This window comes from Hesperophylax consimilis, chromosome 10, assembly GCF_061612785.1.
Source record: "Hesperophylax consimilis isolate HC1 chromosome 10, BYU_Hcon_1.0, whole genome shotgun sequence".
NCBI lineage: Eukaryota > Metazoa > Arthropoda > Insecta > Trichoptera > Limnephilidae > Hesperophylax > Hesperophylax consimilis.
In genome coordinates, this window is record NC_142845.1 from 18,440,744 (window position 1) to 18,456,760 (window position 16,017).

The window sequence follows — 16,017 nt, forward strand, 5'->3', positions numbered from 1 at the left end:
ATAAAGACCTCCGAGGTCGAGTGGTTAGGATTCTCGATTACGAATCCAGCGGTCACGGGCTTAAATCCGGCATGTGCAAGGAGAAAACAAAATATATTGTTGATTTATTAAAATTCTGGTCAGATTATTCGTTTTCCTGTTAAAAACGGGACTGCAGGCCTTTGAAGAATGAATTGACAGATTTCATAACATTTCAGCACGAATATTTTATATGGAAATCGTAACACGTGTTCTTAAAAATTATAATGTGATTTCGCCCATTATATTTATTATTATAAGGGCACCTGTATCATTTTAAATTTAATTAATTAATTTAATTTTTAATTTAAAATAACCTTATTATACACATCGTAGACCGAAATGCCGTCAACATTTTTTACTCCAATTAAGCTCAGAAATCACTTTAGTCTGGTTAGACTTTTTACACCCTGTATTTACGAGTGAAGCAACGATAGGTACCTACAAAGATTTTCTTATTTAACTTTACAGTAGCTAACGTAGATAACTTTCACAACACAAAAACTGTATAATGGTTTCCGATTGCTAGGTATCCTAGTAAAAAAAACGGATATTTCTTCAAAGCCGAGAATAAAAAAGGACATGCTACAACGTGCAAGTTTTTTTAGTCTTGATTCATATTTAATTCTTTCTCAGCGGAAAGAATTCCCTTGGTGAGTTTAGTTAACACCAAATTAATGACAGTTTTTTCCAGTTCTAGTAAGGGCATTATTAAATTACAGTGCACTGTGCGAAATCTCTATAACAATTTACGCAATCTTTGATAGATGGCGTCCATGTCACACAGAGGACGAAATCAAATGGAACATTTCTGAACGTATCCGAAAACTAGAACTGTTTTTGGAAGGTGATGAAATACACTTTCAAATTTTATTATTGGAAAGAAACATATATTCTTTGAAATATTCAAATTTTGAATGCAAACATAAATAATACATAAAAATGGCTCGCTTAAATTACTGAAAATTAAAAGTATTTAAATCAGTATTTCGTTATTGTTACCTCATTTGTTTGTCGCTTCATATAAAAATATTTGATAAAAAATTCACCAAATTTAATTTTGTTTTCAAGTTGCGTTCGGAACTCTGAGTCTTTGGTTTCATAAAGGTGCACATTTAAATTCATCTGTGGTTAATTTTTAGATTTCAATATAAATGTGGTATTTTTTTTCCTTTCTAACACTGTCATAATATTTTTCACCATTATAGTAAGAGAGATAGATACAACAACTTTTTGTGAGACCATATGAGTTGTTCCCAAAAGCGAACAAATTAGCCGGAAGGGTTAAAGAAACACGAATCTTTGGTTTGTCTATAAAAAAAATTTCATGCACGTTTACTTTGAATATGGTTGACTGCTTGTTATATTTTCGTTATTTACCTACCCTTAATTAGGAATTAATAAATAAAAAAATAACAGTAATTATTCGGAATCGCTGGACAAGGATTATATGAAATATTTTTAAATAAAACCTTCTGATTTACCTTAATTACTATAAAAGGAATCTGACTGCATTTGGGATATTTTTAATTTTAGCATTTTAATTTTTAATTACGTAAATCTAAAATTCACTTTCGTTGTATAGGATGACATGGGATGACAGCTGGAATGATTTCTGTTGATGACATTTTCTCTTGTTGGTATTCCTGATACGAGTGGCTAGAAATTGAATCATTTCTGAATGCAAATTCTAGTTAGGTACTGTTTTGGCCAAACTCGAAAAATAAAATATTTTTATGTTACTTCCTTTTATTGTAATTAAGGGAAATCAGAAGGTTTTATTAAAAAATATTTCGTATAATCCGTGTCCAGCGATTCCGAATATTTACCAAAATGACAATATAAAGGCAATGTTCGAGTATATGCATTGTGGCCCGAGTAACTAAAAAATCATTGTGTTCGAAGCAGTAAAAAATATTGAACATTAAGCCCTGGCGTCATGAAATTTAAAAGTTTTTTTTTATGAAATTATTAGGTCTACCAATGAGCTTTGGAGCTTGGAAATATTAATTTATTTGTGCAAAAACATAGCAAAACGCATTGCTTGTTCAATAAAAAACGTATTTAAAAGCTTAATAAACTTGTAGAATTCCGCTGCACACTTAGTACGCAAAAATATATAAATAGAACTTGGTATCTACACAATTACTAAAAGAAATAACTGTTTATGTGGTGGTAGACGGTAAAAGATGCATTAAAGTTCCATTTTTTCTCAATCAAAGTTATGTTTGATGATTATTATTTTTTTGATAAATTAATGTTTTTAAGACAAGATTTTATTTATGCATAGCACAAAGGATAACAATTATTTTTATAAGCAATAATTGTTCGCCTGAAACACTCATCCACATTTAAAAAATATCCTGATAAAAAATACATGACGCCAACGGGTTGGCGTTGGCGTCCCGTTCATTTCCACGAGCGTTAAAAACCAAATTCCTAAATATAAGACGATCCAAGCGGCAACAGAGCTTTGATTGCTGTTGTAATCCAATCGAGGATATTGACTCCAAAGCGATATACAAAATGCTCTAGCTAACTCTAGCTTATAAAATAAGGCTTTGTGCACAGGGTCGCTTTTTAGATTTATTAAATTTTTCTGCTCTGTTAGTGTCTCGATTCTCGATTAAGTCATTCCACTCGAACAACGAGTGGTTCGACCCACTCGTTGTTCGAGTCGAACGACTTTTGACATTTGGCATATGTAAGTATGTACCTTCGACGAGAAAAGATAAGATGTCGAGCAATGTATGTACTTTCAACGGCGATTGCGAGCGGCCTGGATTGGAGAATTGATACCTTGTTCTGATTCTTGATGGATGTCCCACTGGTACATTTTATAATCAAGTGATGAAAAATGATACAGAAAGGAGTTTTAATGTTCTCTGCATTTCTGGCATTTAAAAAAAAATTGTTTGAGGAAGTGTCTACACCTGGGAAGCAATCAAGCTGGTTCACAGTTTTAACTTGTCAGCGAAAGATTTTAATTTTCACTACTATGTACGAACGACACAAATATTTATTTGAATACATATGAAAAAATGAAAATGAACTGTTTTGAAGCTTCTATCTTCGTGGCACACAGTTTGGAAGACACTGGTATAACTAGACCTTGGAACAACCTGAAGATGCGCTTCTGAAGAACATTATTTGCCGTTTAATTGCTATCGATTTGAACATTCTCGCTGAAGTATTTAGGCCATTCGAAGTACCTAGTCGCTAAGTATAATAATATACGAGTAAGCTGCTCACATCAATTAAATAGTACGGTTGATAATTCCACAAGCCATTAACGATAATTGTTTATTATCCTCTGTCTCTGGGAATCGAGCCCAAGCGGAAAAGTTATTACTTGTAAGGACGACCTCCGTGGTGGTGATTTCAGAAGTCGCACATTACAGTTTTTTTTTAAACTTATTGGTATATTCCGAATCAGGCGGTTAAATTCTAAATACGGTCTCCGGAAACTCGTAGTATAAACTGGAAACTGGTGAATCTACATAACATTTGGGGTCGATTTTGTAGTGTAACTTTTTTTAATTGAGCTATTCTTTTCGAATGAATCGATTCCGAAGTTGATATTTTTTTAGGAAATAAATTAAAAAATTATCGGTCACTAGTGGGTTAATATCAGCTGAATACTTTCTTTTAAAATAAGTCAAAGCATGTGCCTGACTCCAAAAGTTTAATAACCCTTCAAAATCGAAAATTTCAGAATAAAAAGTTTTTTTTGACCAACGAACTTATGCACGATACTAAAAGCAATAAATCTCAAGTAAGTCCACTAGACCTAGTTCAGTTAAACCACACGCGTTATCTCAGTAGCTTATCTTCGCTTTTAATTCGTCTAAGCTCAGAGAAACAGATTTGTTTTATTTCACATTAATATTATTATCCATAGTACAGGGTTTCCAATAAGAGGTGTTATTTTGAATAGCCCGCTATTTCGGTAGATGTTACTTTTGAAGCTGTCATTTTTTGACATTTGATAAGTAAAAACTACGCCATTAATAAAAATGGAACGATAGACATTTCAACAACGCATTGAAATTATTAAAATTCACTTGAGTGAATCAAATGCAAATCATCTTGATTAATGAGGCCCATTTCCACCTCGGTGGATTCGTCAACATTCGGCAAAATTGTCGCATCTGGGGCTCGGAAAACCCAAGAATTATTGTTAAAATTGCCTCTCTATTCTCAACGTGTGATTGTTTGGTGCGGTTTATGGTCCAGCGGAGTCATAGGACTTTACTTTTTCGAAAATGAGGCTGGAGCAACAGTTACGGTGAATGGATTGCGCTATCGAAAAATGATTAATGATTTTTCATGGCCGGAATTGGATGGTATTGATCTGGACAACGTTTGCTTTCAACAAGATTCAATTGATCTTTTACGATTGAATATCAAAATAACACCTCTTATTGGAAAACCCTGTAGATGCTACAGGTTCCAAAGTGGTAGATACTCTGATCTTAGATCTCATTATTACTTAGCTTAGCTTCGCTTATCTGCACCTCCTTAGATTATATTATATTCACTTACTTGCAATAGGGCTACGTAGCGAAATGGTTAATGCATATGACTTTGAGTTAAGCGCATACAAGAGGTAACATTTCGATTCCCGACAGTGCAAACTGACATGACAATGAACCTATATTTTCATGTACAGGTGCTGCCAAACGGGTATTATTGTTACGTCTTTTGATGAACCTTAAGAGCATCGCTTTTCAGCTGTCTTTTATAATACTGAAAAATTTGAATAACTACTTTTTTTAAGGCGATGCACTACGTCGTGTAATATTTTAAATTGAACCGCTATTAATACCAACCCTTAAGTAGATGGCGATAAAAATGGTTTAAATTCCCGTTTAACACCGTCCGCCTGTTTTGATTTATGCAAGAAAAAAACATGGCCAAAAAGTGCCTTTTATTTTATTTTGTGGATGTTCGGGCATAAATATTTAATTTTTTTTCGATCATTTTATAAATATCTTAATTTTCCACACTATACAATAAAATCATAACCGAAAATGGGTTGGTAAGTAGGATATTTTGAACTTTAAAGCAGTTTTCATAGGCCTTTACATTATTTTTTTCTGGGCTTATAAAAATGCTTATCTAAAAAATACTCGATTATTTCAAAGGCCAAGATGTATTCTACTCGCAGTATTTAATCAAAGCATCTGAAACATTTCTAGGCGACCAAATTTTCAAACCAAAAACAAATGATTTTGAATTAGGTACTACGTATGGCATCGCCTTAAATCCTTAAATTAATATACCATGGTCGTCACCAAGATGTTTGAATCATCTTGAGTATCGAATACTTGCATATCTTTGTGGAAGAAGCGCCTTGAATCTGAACACTAGGGGTGTGTTTGATCGTTATTTCTAACATGTATTTAGTATATACGAGGATATTTTTATAGAATAAATAATTACAATGCACCTCTCTCAACACTGCTGGTAAAGACTTAAATGACAAATATGTCTCAATAATGATAATCTATACTATGAAAATACAAGAGATGATTTAAACAAAGTAGAATAACTTTTAATCTGGTGCCAGTTTCCGAAGCATCCACCGAAGAGGCTTTTGATTACCGGTAATATCGGTATAGCCGATTGATTCGAACCACCGATTAACTACAATGATTCAACCTCAATTATATTTTCAAACATTTACCTGCACACTTATTGGCGTTTATATTACGTGTTACAAACGTGAGATGCCGCAGAGCAGTTGGTACAAGTTGAGTGATTATTTCAGAAGATTAAAACTTGGCCAATATTGGATGTGTAATCAAAATTAATCTATATAAAGTGTTCAAATTTAATAGGTGATGTCCGTGATTTTTTGATTTTTTTATTAAAACGAACGTAATGCAAGAAGAAATAGTCATTTTGTCCGATCTCAAACGATACACTTCAAGGTGAATTGCTTTAACTCGGTCGCTGCCATATTTGTATGCCAATCGATGTGCGATGGATGCCACTCCCATGGGGGTGATCGGCACTGAAAGAGTTAAAAACTAGAAGTGCGAAGAGAAAAATGAGTATTGCTACTTCATTAAAAATAGCTTCAAATTATTGGTAATCTGGTAAAAAAAGGGATTTCAGGCCGTTTTCTGAAAAACTTTTAGTAAATTCATAATATATTGGAATGCTTGTTTATGCATCTGAATTTGCCTTGATAATACATAATGAAGTTGTGCAAAAATATTATGATTTTTATGCATATGAATTTGAGTAAGGCACGTGTTCCGATATTATAATTTAATCGACAATTCTTATTTTACTAAAAGTTTATCAGGAAACCTATTAATTCATTCGTTAAGGGCCTGCAATCTCGTTTTCAACCGGATTACCAATAATTTGAAGAGATTCTTAATAAATATTAAGTTATTATTACGTTAAATTTATGAATCGCTCAGGAATGAGGATTTCTAATCGATTTCTTGTCGTAAAAAAAGCGTAACCGATATTTTGACTTCTACATGAGATAGACCACAATTGACTTCTACATGAGATATACACAATTGACTTCTACTTGAGATAGACCACAATTGACTTCTACATGAGATAGACCATAATTGACTTCTACATGAGATAGACCACAATTGACTTCTACATGAGATAGACCACAATTGACTTCTACATAGACTACAATTGACTTTTACATGAGATAGATAGACCACAGTTGACTTCTACATGAGATAGACCACAATTTCATCAATCTACATTACTTGACATTGGTATTCATAGTGATGGAATAAGGGACGTTTTACAGTATATCAAATTACAAAAAACTGACAGGCACTTCTGGCATAAACCCCCAAAAATAGAATATATTATTCCAGTTGTACCTTCCTTCAATCACGATTTCGAGGTTTTATCTAACCGATACGGCGAGGTTCCATGCAGCGAATACAAAGCAGCCATCATTATATTGTTTTTTGCAGATTACGTTTACAGTGCTCTGAATGATGATTAAATTGCATTCTGGTCCCTCGGGGTCCATATTCACACAGTGGTCACTCAGATGCAGAAGAAACAAAATAATCATTGTAATTTTAAATCTGCATTTTAATGGATGCTGCCGGCATCTTGCTGGCGAAATGAAAAATCGTGCATTTCATGCAATTGGGTTTTCGTGAATGTTCTCAAATTGATATAATTATAGAGCCTGCATATGACGCCTCGCTGGAGACCAGCAGTGCAAAAATGAATCAATGAAATATTCCACTCATGAATAAAACGTTGAAATGTATTGTCCAATGCTGGTTGATGCAGTTCGTATGGATTTCAGATCAAAGATTATTCTGACAGGCTTTAAAAACCTTAAACGACGAATCAGCAAAGTTGGACAAAGACCTCTAGACTCTTTACTGATTTATATTACTCTATATTAACCATCTTACCCCGTAATTACGTAAGTAAAGTATATAACGGTATAATAAATAACAACTATATAATACCTAGGGACATAGGTACCTATAACATGTATTAGTGATAATGTTTTAATTTCGCGAGTATAATGCCTTTTGACACGACTTTATTTTTGTCTTCAAACAAAAGTTTGAAAAATAAATACTTGCTAACATATCTCACTATCATAATGAATGCAAAACATGAACAATTTTTACAAAAGGAATCCGCTTAAAGTAAGCTATTTAATTAACTTCAATTAAACATGGAAAACACGAGGACCCTGAGGACAACCTCTTAGAATATCTAACAGAAACCAAAAAGTCCCTAGGGCATTGAAGACAGTTCCTAACAAAAATGATTAATTTGAATATAAATCATTTACTTGTCCACACGTGCGTTTTTAAAGTCTTTCAGAAATGTTGCAACTTCACTGTGGTCAATTAATCTCAATCAATATCTCTTTGTTATGCCAAAGAAATTACGTTGTGAGTGTGATTGACATTTTTCCATTACTGAGTTAAATTTACATTGTTTTGGTGGCCTTTTGCCTTCCTTGATGATCCACATACAGGCGCTTACTCGACTCTCTGAAAAAGATACTGAAAGCCATTTATTTATTAAAATGTTTTTCCCATATTGGCATAAAATCTAAAAAAACATAAAAATTGCGGTGGAAGGGTGTGCCGTTCCCAGCTACAGTCCTTGTCGTACATCTCGTCACACTCTATCCACCTTGATCTTGGGCATATTTATGGGGCAGCTTGATTCGGAGCCTACCTCGTGGCAACATTTGAAGACATACATTGATTAATGCTGTATTCTTACCTGTTCTCTGGGACTGTTGGGGCTTTGACCCGTGCTGCGGTCATAGGCCGCCCGGTGGAAGGGGATGTGCCGCTCCCCGCTGCAGTCCTTGTCGTACATCTCATCGCACTTCTCCACTTCGATCTTGTGCATCTCTATGGGGCAGCCCGACTCAGAGGCCATTACGATCTCGCCCGTCACCACCTGGCCTGAAAAACAAAAATACAATTTTTGTAAATATAATTTAATGTAACCGAAACCGAAGTAAAATGTAAAATACTTAAATCTGATAGTATTATTGTCCCAGCGTCTGGACGATGTAGGCCCTCTGATTGGTCAAATTCATATTATGTGATTCGGATAAATTCTGCATTGGGGGTCTGCAGGCAAAAAATACCAATCTGCCTCTCAATTTTAAGCAACCGTAAGGTTCATTTCGGTTTGCAGGCGACTGGATACAAAAAAAATAAAACATTAAAAATTAAGACACGATTTCATACTGAAAAAGAATCGCCACATGTAATACGATATTTCTTCAAAAATATCGTTTCTCCTCATATAATTTTTGGATAATATCGAAGAAAATATGTTTTAGAAAGTTTATAATCCATTGGATTAATTAAATTACAGTGAAAATTATCCACAATTACGTGATTACGTTTGACGTTTGACGAAAAAAGCACGCGTTCATTCAATATGGCCGGCAATAGCTGGCCGACACAGAGCGCACCTCTGGCGGTGTAAAAACTAACCAAATAACTGGCGCGAATATTTAAATATGCAAAATTACTTGACCATTAAGGGTTTCATAAGAAGATTTCTTCTGGAAGTTTATTTAAACTTTGCAATGGCATTTTTCATTATTATTTATAATTTTTTTTGCTTATTAATTATATCTGATTTTATATTGACATGTTTTATAATTTCTAAGATTTAACAATTATTTATTTGCGATGCTTTAATCCTGATTGTTTATTTATATCTTAAGAAATAGGGTAAAAATACCGTTTGAAGAGAATATGTTTAATTTTTTTATTTAGTATTTCAACTTTCAATTTATTAGAATAACCGTTATTAAATGTTATTTGTCTTATGAATATATTGTTTTATGGTTTTATGCAATTTTTTTTTTCAGGTCTTAAAATACTTCACACAGGATATAAAGCATCACAAATAAATAATTTCGAAATTTTAGAAATAAGAGAACATGTTTATAAAAGTAGATATAATTAACAAGATTTTTTTTTATAAACTCTCTTTTAAATATTTTCCCACTTAACTGGTCTTTCATATTGTAATTCCTAATTCTTATAAACCCAGCCTACTCTTACCCCTCCCCCCTCCTTCCACTTCTTTTTTCCAATTGTAATCTATATTTAAATTTTGACTTCGGTGTATACTTCGTTCATGAAACATGTATTGGTTGTATATAATAAAGTGATGTTAAAAAAGTTATTTGTTTTTTAATAAAATAAAGTTTAATAGGATAACATTATTTTATCTATTTCCATTGTATATCAATCCATACGTACATAATAAAATGTAAACATTATATTTATTTATTAATTGGACAATTTGCATAGCACCGCTTTTGTGAGATATCACCTCAGGGGCGCTATATTGTAATAATCTACCTTTATATATAGATTTTTACTCTCCTGATGAAGGTGTATATATATTCTAACTTTAAACTTTATTAGATACAGTAACAGTTTTAGGTAAAGAATTACCACCAGTTGGAGTAAAATTTACACCTTTTAATTAAACCGACTGTTAATCTCATCGCACAATTACCCTCCTTTTATCCATAAACACGGGTACAATTAATCAATATGTAATAATCTATTATTTCAGTCAACTTTGTTATAACTATCTTTAATTGTTGTGACAAACTATACGATATTGATTTAACTTATAGACATTGATGGTTGTAACACATATTTAAGCACTGCAAGTCTCCTATGAGCAAATTATATTAGGTACCATAACAGTTAATATCAGTGCCGTGCAAGAAGTGCCGCCCGCAGGGCCTGCTAGTGTAATATAATTGTGCAAATAATGGTCTGAATACGGTAACACCTCTCGGTGGAACGAACAGAGCAAAAATCATTGTTAAAAACTGTTATGTCTCTGCCTTACTTGCAGATTTCTGTGTTGGAAACTCTTTGATAAAGTAAAAGGTTATTTTACTATAATGGTGTTTATTTACGTAAAAATTAATAAGTCTGGATTAAGCTACACTGTTCATTACCCGAGGGTTGGTAATTCTCTGTTTCTAGAAGCTTGTTGTCTGTCAATAATATCCCACAGGCAATTGCTACACTCTAGCGACATCTGTCGGACTCTGGAGTAAGCTTTATGACTAGTGCCATCTATCGCTTGAATACCCAACTTATTAACATACATCACATAAACGAAATGAAAATGTGGCGTGCTTCCAAAAGGGCCAGTATAAGTTTTTCAAATTGCACTAGGCCTATATAGAATTTACACCTTCAGCAAGTTTTAACGTTCAGAAATGTTATTTACCAGTGTACCATTGGCCCGCGAAAATAACAAAAATCCTTTCTCGAAATCTAAAGGTTCTTTTAGAATTCGGAAGATAACCCAATTTTGAGGCAAAATATCAAAAAAATATTTTTCGGAAAACTTACATTGGCCGTTTTAGAAGCAAGAAATAGAAATAAAGAGACAAATAGTTTATTCCGTTGCTATGGCTTAAATCACCTACGTGTTAAAAATGTAGTAAACGTTTTCCACAACAATTCAAACATTATTATTTAAATATTTTCAGTCACTAAATTAATAATAAATAATTATTTATTATTAATTTAGTGACTGAAAAATAATTAATAACACATTACTAAAATGAATAAAATCTTGTTATCTCTGACTTTGACTCTGACAAAAACGAAAATTACTCCTTCTTTATTTATTCTGCTGATCTCTTTTTACACTTTATTAAGTCCTGATAGCACCCAAGAAAACGATTATTAGTTTTGGATTCCTAATTTCTAGATATGCTGAAACTTTGGAAAGGATTTTGCTGGTAGTAGGAATTGATCTTATTTTTTACAAATACACTCGTACATATTTTCATTATATGTTTTAATTGATTCATAATTGCAATCATACCTGGCACTCTACAAATAATTCATCAATCCTCACAAACCAACACTGAACCAGCATTTAATTCCGACACGCATCAGCACGAAACACGATCACAAAATCAAATACACTTATTGTCATCTACTCACACGACTAAATTTGGAACTAACTCCTTACAATACACCACACATACGCGATACAACCCATTACCTAGTAACCCAAAACATCCGGTAACAAACAAAAAAACATTGGCAAAAACTCTTAAAGGATATTTTCACAACAGCTTTATTATTAATGGTGATACAATCTTTCTTTGGAACTCTCTAATTTCTGTATATCCTTCTTATTGTATTTACGAAAGATTTTTGAATTAACTATTCACACACTTAATTGAACCCTGTTTTAAACTCATATTCTAATGTAAAAAATAATGTTATTTTATTTTTATAAGGTTATCTTTCCCGAAATGAGTTTTAAATTCATTGTAATAAGATAATATCAGGAATGTTAAAAGTATCTACAAAAAATATTATTGCAGAATAATAAACAATAGGTCACATGTTCTCACGGGTCAAAGAAATTACGTTGAAATCCATGATTAGACATAATTATTCATTGCACACACCCGGCGCGTGTACAGGTGTTTTAAAATAAACTCTCGAAGATATAAAAGGATGTAATTTAGTTGAGGAAAGTAGGTCAAAAGAATGGCTAGGTTATACTCGTATTGTCTCAGTCTTTAATTAGGCGGAGAAATCATTGAGAGCCGCTCTTCTTTCGGGCTCGAGCATCCGATGGCTATCATTTGATGATTGCTTTGAGGAAATTATCTAATACATGATGAAATATTTCGGGTAAAATGAAATCAGTGGCGTAAAAAGCAAATGCATGGGCTCTACGCATTAAATAAAAAAAGAATTCAAGAAATGCGATGAAGGCGTGTATCGTGATCCAAAAGCCTGACCATTCCTTGCTTAAACTTCATATGCAGAACGATGAAAGACAAGTATAATAAAGAAGAATACAAGAAATGCGATCAAGGCATGTATCGTGATCCAAAAGCCTGAAAATTCCTTGCTTAAATTTGAAATGCAGAACGATGAAAGACAAGTATAATAAAGAAGAATACAAGAAATGCGATGAAGGCATTTATCGTGATCCAAAAGCCTGAACATTCCTTGCTTAAATTTGATACGCAGAGCGATGAAAGACAAGTATAATAAAGAAGAATACAAGAAATGCGATGAAGGCATGTATCGTGATCCAAAAGCCTGACCATTCCTTGCTTAAACTTCATATGCAGAACGATGAAAGGCAAGTGTAAGAGAGACAGAGCGCATTCTAAATGGGCTAGAACCAAAATGTATTAAGTCTATGTCAATATGAGATTTCATTCAAATCTATATGGAAGGAATTTCTAGTGTGTATTATCTATTCGATGGCTCTGTGTCTTCTGCATTAAGTTAAGAATATAGAATAAGTAGATATCCATTCTTCCCAGGACCCCTGATAAACTTCTTACAATATAATGTACATAAAGAATACATTATTTATTGCTTCATGCAAACAAATAGGACATTTATGAAACAGGATTGTATTTGAAAAATAGTTGTTAATTAGTATTAGCTCAGAGATCGTCTGTATTCTTGACAAATGAATGGACAATTAAAATTATTTTCTGTTCAAAATATTACATTACAGGTAAATGATGGGTGGGTTGGAATAAGGTCAAACGGTCTCCCCAAAATAGCCTCTTCCGATCCGGTATGCCACGCAGCTGGCGGACAGGCGCATTCTGAATACACTTCAACCGATGAACCGGGCACCCCTGCTAAGTCACCAAGCGGTGACACTTGGGGTGACTTATGGCAGAGGTGTTGGTTATCCAATAAATGGTTCCCTGGACGGCGGTACCCAAACTAGCCTCCCAAATTGTAACTTAAATTCAAATCAAATACATGTCGATGTCCCTAGACTAATGCTTCTGCATGATTCATATAAAGTTATAAATGTGATCATTAGATTAGTTTCGATCATATTATGATGCTTTGGTAAGTTTGCTCAGGCTGCCCAAAATTTCGCTACGCCTTACATCATATTGGCCCTATTGCGAATAAGCGTAATTATTTCACAAGTCACGAACGCAATGAGCAATTATTCAATGAATCTGATAAAAAACTCTTAGGACGGGTTGTTTCGGAGAATCTGAACAATTCATCAAATTTCAACGTTCATTTTCAAGTTCTGTGAACGATTTTTTCAAGTTCTGTTTTTATTTCAGTTTTGTCAAGCAACTAGCCTACAATGATATAAAAACAGAACTTGAATAAGTCTTTCACAGAACCCGAAAATAAACGTTGAAATTTTATGAATTGTTCAAATTCTCCGAAACAACCCGTCCTTAAAGAAGTTGAATTTTACCAGAATTCCTTACCATCATTATTTGGCATGTTTAAACATCGATAAGATATTCAAATTTCAATAACAACAATATCGTTGTAAATAACATGTATTATTACAAAACGAACTATAAAAATTCATAACGATGCATGCGAAACAAATTAAATACAATTATCAAAATTGCAAAAGGAAAGTATAATTTCGCAAATTCAAAGTACAAATTATACCGTAAAGTGTTCCATATTATCCATTATTCAAATGATGTCGATGTTTCATCGTTATGATAATGTGTTAAGAATTAAGAATTCCTACAAAAAAACTAGGAACATGATTACTGAGAGCTTTTTATGGCAGCAAATTTAACTGAGGTGACCTCACGGAGGGTAATGAATAAGTTTTAAAAAAACGTTTGATGTTTTTTAGATTTTAAACGTTAAATGTCTCAGAGGGTAACCGTGTGATCATCATCTGTAATTATTATTTATTGTGATGGCTTTAAGAATTGTTGGTATATAATAAAAACGGTAGGCCACTCATTAGTTAACGTCCATGTTAAGATGTTTAAAGCAAATATTTCAACGTAAATCACCTTCGAAATTGAATTTAAATTTGTTTTTTTCGCATCGCAATTATGGACTAATAATTCATCAGTGTCCAGCTTCTAAGTTAGGTCATTTTTTAAATGTACCTGCCGCAGTCTTATCCGAAGTGATATTTTTTTGTCCTATCGGACTTTTTAAAATTTATTCTAAATCTTATTCCATCACGATTAAATAGCAAAGGAAAAAAACAAAATTGATTTGATCTGATTTTTATACTTACTAATGGGTCCTCAATCATTCAGTAATAAAGTTAAAAACCTTAAATTTAACAATGCTGGTAAAATTCAAGGCCTACGCGGATATCCAATTAAAATCGATGGTGCTATAAATGCTACGATTGCAATCAAACAATTTGCAAAATGTGCCATAAATACAGAAATTGGACTGAGCACATTTTGAGGATCCGGTATAATATTAGAATTACATAACAAATATATTTGAAATAAGCTTGAGCATTGCAATAAAACAAGACACTTGGCGATTAGATTGATGGCCAAATTTGAATAAATGAATAGTAAAAGATATTTTAGCATTTCCGTTGACAAGAGAGGAAGAAGTACCGCACTTTTAGTAAGTAGTTGTTACCAATTGCAACCAAATTTAGAAAATCTGAAAACCGAGGTTCTCCCAACTTCTCCTTACTTTCTTCTACATTTTCCCAATTACCTAAGGAATTAATTAATTAGGTATTGTCTAACTGGCTCCAGACAGTCGACGCTTTTGTGAGGTGATGACATTAAAGTAATAAAGAAAAAACATACAATGCTCTTTGCCTAATATCTTATCTTCTTGCAATAAATCTTTTTGTTTTAATCCAAGACTTAAAATATGGTGATATTTATCTTCTAGGATGTGAAAAAGGATACGACTAATAAACTTAATGATCTAAAATTACAACACAACTCTGTAACGGCAAACACTATTTGCTTTATTCTCATTCATATATCGTTTCATACATACTCTGCTGTTATCTGACTCTTGACATGACCGGACTCAAGTTTTTGTTTCACTTGATCGTTCCATGTCTTCTTCGGGCGTCCCCATCATTACTTTCCGCGTCATTTATTCTCCTTACACTTCTTTCATCGTTAATTCGCTGTACGTATCCAAACCATCTAAGCGTCCCTGTTTTAATTTTAACTTAATTAGTTGGTTAGATGTTATTTTTTACGGTTTTTTCATCGCAAGCATAAGCAACTTATGAGAACCCTGAGAGAACACTCTCAAAAACCACAAAAGTCTCCATGCAAATAAGACTCAATGTAGGTAAACCCCATCAGCACAGATTGGTTTCTTATTCAGTTGGTTGGTTGTTTGTTAGGTTGATTAGTTAAATTGTAGGTTGGATGGTTTGTTGGTTGGACTTACCGAAGAAGGCTAACAGCGCCGTCCTGTTCATCATGGATCCCATGCCATCCTGTCCACGCATGAAGATCTGCGATAGTTTGCGCGGACTGGGTCGGTTCTGCCCCGCCATCATGTACACCCCATCAGCATAGGCAGAAGGTGTCTTACGCGTCAGGTGGTTTGCTGCAAAGATTAAATAATATTTTTTTAAATGTCTCCAGAGAAAATAAAGCATCCCCAACAACTGGATTTCCTATACATTGGATGGAACACGTGTTGTATAATAAGGTTCATATTTCAATAT

The 16,017-nt window shown here is 33.3% G+C and overlaps 1 protein-coding gene across 3 annotated transcripts in view; it reads right to left on the minus strand.

Annotated features, from left to right (window-relative positions):
- The window catches only part of Duox (dual oxidase), a 211,724-nt gene that overhangs the window by 30,448 nt on the left and 165,259 nt on the right, over nt 1-16,017 (minus strand). For all 3 annotated transcript variants that reach the window (XM_089636693.1, XM_089636691.1, XM_089636692.1), the window contains exons 4-5: nt 15,735-15,896; nt 8,278-8,465 (exon numbers count right to left, since the gene is read on the minus strand). In XM_089636693.1, the coding sequence (XP_089492819.1) occupies nt 8,278-8,465; nt 15,735-15,896 (350 nt within the window). The remainder of the gene's footprint in view (nt 1-8,277; nt 8,466-15,734; nt 15,897-16,017) is intronic.